Genomic DNA, 8,955 nt, shown 5'->3' with positions numbered 1-8,955 from the left:
CCCGAGGGGTTGTCCACTCCAGACTCCCCTCTGCCTGAGGACTTGTCCACTCCACAGACTGCCCCCTGCTTGAGAACCGCACCACTCTGCTGCCACACACTACTTTCCAGCTGCCCTCTGGTCTCCATGAGGACAGTCACATCACCTTCCAAAGCAGATTTTTAACAATTTTTGTTTTGTTTTGCTACCAGGGTTGCCACTGGCACTCAGTGCCTGCATGGTGACTCCAAGGCTCACAGCAGCCATTTTTATCCTACTGGCACAGAGACCCTATTGACACAGAGACAAACACCTTCAGCCCCACTAGTGATGGTCCCCCCACAGGTTGGGACCAGGAATTTGAACCTAGGCCCTTTCACATGGTGACGCGTGCTCTACCTGGTGTGACAAAACCCAGTCCTCAGTGGCTTTTCAAGTGACCAGGTTTGGGAAGATAGAAAATTCTAGAGGGGGCCAGGCGGTAGTGCAGCAGGTTAAGTGCACATGGCACAAAGCGCAAGGACCAGCGTAGGGATCCTGGTTCGAGCCCCTGGCTCCCCACCTGCAAGGGGGTCGCTTTACAAGCGGTGAAGCAGGTCTGAAGGTGTCTATCTTTCTCTCCCGTCTTTCCCTCCTCTCTCAATTTCTCTGTTCTACCCAACGACAACAGCTATAAAAACAATAACAATGGCAGCAACAAAATGGGAAAAAAATGGCCTCCAGGAGCAGTGGATTCTTAGTGAAGGCACAATGCCCCAGCAATAACCTGGAGGCAAAAAGAAAAAAAGGAAATTCTAGAGAGTGGATACTGGCTACAGAGCAGACTTGTACTACCTACCTGGGTGGTCCCCGCCCCATGGGGTCAGAAGGCCTGCTCATCCTCACAGCCTGTGTGTGGGGGTCCTCCCACTCACCTCCTCCTCCACCAGGGCCCGCTTCTGGGCGCTCCAGCTGTAGTCGGGGTAGTGGGAGATGGTCGTGGCACTGCCAAAGTCACACAGCTTGATGGTCCCTTGGTTACTGAGCAGCAAGTTCTCAACCTACAGAAAGGCAGACGGTCCTGTGATGGGTCTGCCTCCCACTGAAGGGCACAGAGACTTATCACAGGGTGATGCAGCACCCTAACCTCTCCTCAGCCAAACCCCGACCATGGGCCACTTAGGGACGCACCAGGAAGGCGGCGGCCAACAAGCCGTCAGAAGTGCTAAGAACCCCAGAGAGGAGACAGGGTCCCCTGTCAAAGGGCCCTAGGCATCAGCAGCACAGTGGATACAGGCTGGACTCAGAGTGCAGTGCTGAGTTCGATCTCTGGCATCGAGTGGCAGTGCCACCCTGGTACCCTGGCCCATTAATATAAATGCATATTCCAAGCGCCCATGCTGTTGCTAGCACCCGTGCGTCCAGCTTGGAGCTGGTTCCCACCACTGCCCCATATTGGACCCTGGGCCAAGAGGGGGCCCTTCTGCGTTGGGAAACCAGACTGACACCTCAGGACATCATCCTGATAACCCCATTTCACTCACACTGGCTGCCCCTAAAGCCTCCCTCACACGCTGCTGTGGGGTCAGGAGGCTCTGCCAGCCAGAGGCCCACAGGTCAGGCTGCAAGTGGACTAGTGGGTCAGACGCTGACATGCAGACAAAAGCAACTCGGCCCACACAGGAGATGCTGCAAGCCCAGCCATGCCAAGTGGGGGCTCCTATACACCCATCAGCATATGGTGGAGACAGCATATGGCTGTGCAGACAAAGTGTCCTGCCTGAAGCGCCAAGGTCCCAGGTTCCATCCTCCACAGCACCGTCAGCTAGAGCGCAGTGCTCCGGCAAAGTCATGAACCAATGTGGCACCAGCCAGCCCACAGCGAGCAGACACACGGAGGCCTCGCTCACTCAGAAAGAGACAGCAAGTCTGCACGGAGTACTGACCCACAGCACCTCACAAGCCAGTGGGCAGAGGGAGTGGATGGGGAGTCCTGTGAGGGTACCAGGAAGGGGGGGCCCAAGGCCCCAAAGGGTGCAGGCTTCCCTCGACCCAACAGAGGGAAAATGTATGGAGTCCCTCTACCATGTAGAAGGAACAGCTTCCAGAAAACTCACCTCAAAGGTAAGAAGTTTTCTCATAGAATATGTCAGGCCTGGGAGTCAGGCTGTAGCACAGCGGGTTAAGCACACATGGCGCAAAGCGCAAGGACTGGCACAAGAATCCCAGTTTGAGCCCCCAGCTTCCCACCTGCAGAGGGGTAGGGTCGCTTCACAAGCGATGAAGCAGGTCTGCAGGTGTCTATTTTTCTCTCCCCTGTCTTCCCCTTCTCTATTTCTCTCTGCCCTACCCAACAGCGATGACAATAATAACTACAACAATAAAATAAGGGCAACCAAAGGCAATAAATACTTAAAAAAAAAAAAAAAGAACAGGTCAGGTTTGAGGCAACCACACAGACATCTACCCAGGACAGGCTACCACCCCATTGGACAGTGAGGACACAGCACCTCCGGGAACAGTGGGGGACACAGCACCCCATGGGCAGTAGGGGACAGGACACAGCACCCATGGGCAGTGGGGGCACAGCACCCCGTGGGCAGTGGGGGCACAGCACCCCATGGGCAGTGGGGGACACAGCACCCCATGGGCAGTGGGGGACACAGCACCCCATGGGCAGTGGGGGACACAGCACCCCATGGGCAGTAGGGGACACAGCACCCCATGGGCAGTGGGGGCACAGCACCCCATGGGCAGTGGGGGCACAGCACCTCTATGGGCAGTGGGGGACACAGCACCTCTATGGGCAGTGGGGGCACAGCACCTCTATGGGCAGTGGGGGCACAGCACCCCATGGGCAGTGGGGGACACAGCACCTCTATGGACAGTGGGGGACACAGCACCTCTATGGGCAATAGGGGACACAGCACCCCATGGGCAATAGGGGACACAGCACCTCTATGGGCAGTTGGGGCACAGCACCCCATGGGCAGTGGGGGACACAGCACCTCTATGGACAGTGGGGGACACAGCACCTCTATGGGCAATAGGGGACACAGCACCCCATGGACAATAGGGGACACAGCACCTCTATGGGCAGTGGGGGCACAGCACCCCATGGGCAGTGGGGGACACAGCACCTCTATGGACAGTGGGGGACACAGCACCTCTATGGGCAGTGGGGGACACAGCACCCCATGGGCAGTGGGGGACACAGCACCTCTATGGACAGTGGGGGACACAGCACCTCTATGGGCAGTGGGGGACACAGCACCTCTATGGACAGTGGGGGACACAGCACCTCTATGGGCAGTGGGGGCACAGCACCCCATGGGCAGTGGGGGACACAGCACCTCTATGGACAGTGGGAGACACAGCACCTCTATGGGCAGTAGAGGACACAGCACCTCTATGGGCAGTGGGGGCACAGCACCCCATGGGCAGTGGGGGACACAGCACCTCTATGGGCAGTGGGGGCACAGCACCCCATGGGCAGTGAGGGACACAGCACCTCTATGGGCAGTGGGGGACACAGCACCTCTATGGGCAGTAGGGGACACAGCACCTCTATGGACAGTGGGGGACACAGCACCTCTATGGGCAGTGGGGGACACAGCACCTCTATGGGCAGTGGGGGACACAGCACCCCATGGGCAGTGGGGGACACAGCACCCCATGGGCAGTAGGGGACACAGCACCCCATGGGCAGTGGGGGACACAGCACCTCTATGGACAGTAGGGGACACAGCACCCCATGGGCAGTAGGGGACACAGCACCTCTACGGGCAGTGGGGGACACAGCACCTCTATGGGCAGTAGGGGACACAGCACCTCTATGGGCAGTAGGGGACACAGCACCTCTATGGGCAGTGGGGGACACAGCACCCCATGGGCAGTGGGGAGCACAGCTCCTCTATGGGCAGTGGGGGCACAGCACCCCATGGGCAGTGGGGGACACAGCACCTCTATGGGCAGTGGGGGACACAGCACCTCTATGGACAGTAGGGGACACAGCACCCCATGGGCAGTAGGGGACACAGCACCCCATGGGCAGTGGGGGGCACAGCACCTCTATGGGCAGTAGGGGACACAGCACCCCATGGGCAGTGGGGGACACAGCACCTCTATGGGCAGTGGGGGACACAGCACCCCATGGGCAGTAGGGGACACAGCACCTCTATGGGCAGTGGGGGACACAGCACCTCTATGGGCAGTGGGGGACACAGCACCCCATGGGCAGTGGGGGACACAGCACCCCATGGGCAGTGGGGGGCACAGCACCTCTATGGGCAGTGGAGGACATAGCATCCCATGGGCAGTAGGGGACACAGCACCTCTATGGGCAGTGGAGGACATAGCACCCCATGGGCAGTGGGGGACACAGCACCCCATGAGCAGTGGGGGCACAGCACCTCTATGGGCAGTGGAGGACATAGCACCCCATGGGCAGTGGGGGACACAGCACCTCTATGGGCAGTGGAGGACATAGCACCCCATGGGCAGTGGGGGCACAGCACCTCTATGGGCAGTGGGGACATAGCACCCCATGGGCAGTGGGGGCACAGCACCTCTATGGGCAGTAGGGGACACAGCACCCCATGGGCAGTGGGGGACACAGCACCCCATGGGTGGGGACACAGCACCCCATGGGCAGTGGGGGGCACAGCACCTCTATGGGCAGTGGGGGACACAGCACCCCATGGGCAGTGGGGGACACAGCACCCCATGGGCAGTGGGGGACACAGCACCCCATGAGCAGTGGGGGACACAGCACCTTGAGGTCTCTGTGGATGATGGGGGGCTTCTGGCGGTGCATGTGCTGCACAGCGCGGCAGGTCTGGTAGAAGATCTTCAACACAGTGTCGCAGGACAACGGGCCCCGAGGTTCTATCTTCCTCAGGAACTCCACCAGCTGCCCTGATGATGACGGTCAGGGCCGCTCAGCCGAGCCAGGAGCACTCGAGGGGGATCGCCCACCCAGATGCGCCAAGATGTCTGGTAGGGAGCCCACCTTGGTTGGCGGGGGAGGGAGGGGGCGGCGCTGGCAGAGCCTTGCTGGGATGCCCCTGGGAACAGCCCGTCACAACCCCCAAGCCGTGGGCAAGGGTCCTGAGCCCAGTTCATGAACCTGCACACCAAGTGGCACCTCCACCAGCCCAGGGCCCTCTGTCTCTGTCTCCCCAGGCAGCCAACCCCGTAAGGTGCCCTCCTGTGGGCTCTGTCCCCACACCCACCCAACAACACCGCCCACAACCACTCCCCTGGGTGGGTGAGAATGGACACCCCCCTCCCCCTTCCACTCTCTGGCTCCCCGGTGAAGATGAAGACCAGCAGGCCTGGACGTCAACAAGGAGCCACACGGAGCCAAAAGGCCTGGCCATTTGAGGCCTGGGGGTGGGGTGTATCCCACGTGCCCAGCATCCGTGCTCACAGCATGGCCTTGGCCACCAACGGTGGCCGACTCAGGGCCCGTGCGGGCTACCGGCTGCTGAGATCCCACACTCCCAGTGTCTCCCCTCTCCGTCACCTCTGCACAGCTCCGTGAGCAGCAGAAACTCGGCCTGTCCGGTGTCTGACTCCTCCTTCCCGATGGACGCCGCTGAGCAGAACTGGATGATGTTGGGATGGCCCGAAAGCTTTTTCTGCAGGGCTCACGTTAAAGGAAAAGCCCAGAGTGCAGACACCAGCCAGGCAGGAGCAAGGGCGTGGGGGGCCCGAGAGCACCCCAGGGGTGGGGGAGGGCAGGACCCAGCGAGGCCAGAGCCCTGGGGAGTGACCCTGGGCGGAGGGAGAGCCGCAGCCCGGAAGGATACCAAGAAGCAGACCTCCTGGATGATGGCTCTGTTCTTCTCCTCCTCGTTGGACAGCAGTCTCTGGGGGCGGGGCAGGGCTCCTGACGGCCAGCTCCTCCCGGGCTGGGCCTTCCAGGACCCCCACTCTGCCACCCTGGCGCAGCCCCCACTGCCCGCGTATGCCCGTTACCTTCAGCGCGTACTCTTGGCCACTGCCCAGGTCCTGTGCCTCGTACACAAAAGCAAAGCCACCTGCAGTCAAGAAAGGGTGGTCACTGGGGGTGGGGCGGCACCCTCCCCGGAATTCTTGCCTTCCGAGAGGGCACCCCTCACAGCAGGCTCCCAAGCGCCTTGGCGGCTGCCTTGTACCAAATTTCAGCTAACGGCGCCAAAGACGACGCCCAGGCAGCAGCCAGCACCATCGAGTGGACCCGGCACAGCCCCATCGGTCTTCTCCCTCCTGAGCAGCGCCTGGAGGTGGCTCTACAGAGCCAAAAGGCACAGGCTCCTCATCGGGCGCCCAGCACCCGCCCAGCACCCGCCCGGGGCCGCAGCCTCTCACAGCCACCAGGACACGGGCGCCCAGCACCCGCCCGGCACCAGGACATGGGCGCCCAGCACCAGGACATGGGCACCTAGCACCCGCCCGGCACCCTCCTGGCACCAGGACATGGGCGCCCAGCACCAGGACATGGGCACCTAGCACCCGCCCGGCACCCTCCTGGCACCAGGACATGGGCGCCCAGCACCCGCCCGGCACCAGGACATGGGCGCCCAGCACCCGCCCGGCACCAGGACATGGGCGCCCAGCACCCGCCCGGCACCAGGACATGGGCGCCCAGCACCCGCCCGGCACCAGGACATGGGCGCCCAGCACCCGCCCGGCACCAGGACACGGGCGCCCAGCACCCGCCTGGCACCCGCCCGGCACCAGGACATGGGTGCCCCGCACCCGCCCGGCACCAGGACATGGGCGCCCAGCACCCGCCCGGCACCAGGACATGGGCGCCCAGCACCCGCCCGGCACCAGGACATGGGCGCCCAGCACCCGCCCGGCACCAGGACACGGGCGCCCAGCACCCGCCTGGCACCAGGACATGGGACCTCAGCACCCGCCCCGCACCCGCCCGGCACCAGGACACGGGCGCCCAGCACCCGCCCGGCACCCGCCCGGCACCAGGACATGGGCGCCCCGCACCCGCCCGGGGCCGCGGCCTCTCACGGCCACCAGGACATGGGCGCCCAGCACCCGCCCGGCACCAGGACACGGGCGCCCAGCACCAGCCCAGGGCTGCAGCCTCTCACGGCCACCAGGACATGGGCGCCCAGCACCAGCCCAGGGCTGCAGCCTCTCACGGCCACCAGGACACGGGCGCCCAGCACCAGCCCAGGGCTGCAGCCTCTCACGGCCACCAGGACATGGGCGCCCAGCACCCGCCCGGGGCCGCGGCCTCTCACGGCCGCCCGGCACCGCCAGCCTCAGGCTCGAACACATGACCCCACGGGACTCGGGGCGGCTGCACACCGCACACCGGCCTCCCACAGCCCAGGCCCGGCGGCCCTGCGGTCACAGCCGGGGACAAGGCCGCACGAAGCCCCGCTCCCGCCACGTCCCCGACAGGACCGGGCTGCCCGGCGCCGCCCACGAGAAAAACGCGGCTCCTCCGCCTCCGCCTCCGCCCCCTCGGTGTCGCCCCGGCTGCCGCGGTCTCTGTCCCTTTCTCTCCGGACACCCCGAGGCCCCAGCACAGGGCCGGGAGCCGCAGTGCGCACACGGCAGCCGCGGGCGGCGCGTCCCCTCCGGCTGCAGGGCAGCGGCCGGCCCGCCCCGAGCACACGGGCAGGAGGAGGCCCGGGGACTGGGGACGCCGGGGACAGAGCAGACGAGCGCCGGGCCGGGCCGGGCCGGGGCGGCGGGGGCGGGACGCGCCGCGGTGCCACAGAGCGAGGCCAGCGGCCGCCCAGCGCGGCCGGGACCCGGGGAGCCCGAGCCCCTGCGACCCCGCGCTCGGCGCGGACCCCAACCCCACAAGCGGCCCCCGGCCTGATCCTGCCCCCTGGAGACCCCAACTCCCTGAAGACCCCGCCCCCGCGACCCCGCCCCGCGACCCCGTGCCACGACCCCTCCCGCCCCGTGACCCCGCCCCCGTGACCGGTCCCCTGACCCCGCCCCGTGACCCCGTGCCACGACCCCTCCCGCCCTGTGACTCCGCCCCGTGACCCCTCCCGCCCTGTGACTCCGCCCCTGACCCCGCCCCGTGACCCCGTGCCGCGACCCCTCCCGCCCTGTGACTCCGCCCCGTGACCCCTCCCGCCCTGTGACTCCGCCCCTGACCCCGCCCCGTGACCCCGTGCCGCGACCCCTCCCGCCCTGTGACCCCGCCCCTGACCCCGCCCCCGTGACCAGTCCCCCTGACCCCGCCCCGTGACCCCGTACCACGACCCCTCCCGCCCCGTGATCCCGCCCCCTGACCCCGCCCTGTGACGGCGTCCCACGACCCCGCCCGCCCGCGTGAGCAGTCCCCTGACCCCGCCCCGTGACCCCGTGCCACGACCCCTCCCGCCCCGTGATCCCTGCCACGACCCCTCCCGCCCCGTGACCCCGTCCCCTGACCCCGCCCCGCGACCCCGGCCCCGCGGGCGCTCACCCTCTGCCAGCACCCGCCGCACCCGCAGCCGCAGCTCGCCCAGCTCCACCGTCTGGCCCACGAAGTCCGTGTGGTCGCGGCCGGCGGCGCCCAGCGAGCCCGGGCCCGCCAGGAAGTCGAGCGCCGACTGCAGCAGCGACATGGCGGCGGGGCCGGCCGCGCCAGGTCCGCTCCGCTCAGCAACCGCCGGCCCCGGGCCGCCCCATCTTCCGCCCCGACGCCGACGACGTGACGTCGGACGCCGCGACGCGACGGCGCGTGGGGTGCGGCCGGAAGAGCTCTCGTGACGCGGGTGGGCGTGACGCACTTCCGGCGCGCTCCCGGCGAGGCCGGCGTCCCGCTCGCGACCCCCGGAGCGGCGGACCTGCTGGGGACGGGGCGGGGTCAGCGGGCCGCCGCCGCGGGGAACCGGGACCACCCGAGTCTCCTCCTCAGGTAGCCGGGGGGACCCACCCGAGTCGCCCCTCAGGTAGCCGGGGGGACCCACCCGAGTCGCCTCCTCAGGTAGCCGGGGGGTCCCACCCGAGTCGCCCCTCAGGTAGCTGGGGACCCACCCG

The 8,955-nt window shown here is 66.1% G+C and overlaps 2 protein-coding genes across 6 annotated transcripts in view; both read right to left on the bottom strand.

Moving 5' to 3' along the window:
• PIGG (phosphatidylinositol glycan anchor biosynthesis class G) overlaps positions 1-8,955 on the bottom strand; it is a 264,955-nt gene that overhangs the window by 189,196 nt on the left and 66,804 nt on the right. The window lies entirely within an intron of this gene.
• GAK (cyclin G associated kinase) overlaps positions 846-8,955 on the bottom strand; it is a 30,305-nt gene continuing 22,195 nt past the window's right edge. The window contains exons 3-8 of the mRNA XM_060188395.1: positions 8,399-8,814; positions 5,941-6,002; positions 5,772-5,831; positions 5,486-5,600; positions 4,733-4,875; positions 846-1,019 (exon numbers count right to left, since the gene is read on the bottom strand). Of these exons, the coding sequence (XP_060044378.1) occupies positions 861-1,019; positions 4,733-4,875; positions 5,486-5,600; positions 5,772-5,831; positions 5,941-6,002; positions 8,399-8,814 (955 nt within the window). The 3' untranslated portion in view covers positions 846-860. The remainder of the gene's footprint in view (positions 1,020-4,732; positions 4,876-5,485; positions 5,601-5,771; positions 5,832-5,940; positions 6,003-8,398; positions 8,815-8,955) is intronic.

Source organism: Erinaceus europaeus, chromosome 3, assembly GCF_950295315.1.
Source record: "Erinaceus europaeus chromosome 3, mEriEur2.1, whole genome shotgun sequence".
Lineage (NCBI taxonomy): Eukaryota > Metazoa > Chordata > Mammalia > Eulipotyphla > Erinaceidae > Erinaceus > Erinaceus europaeus.
Note: the sequence above shows the minus strand (reverse complement) of the source record. Positions and strands in the feature narration are given on the sequence as shown.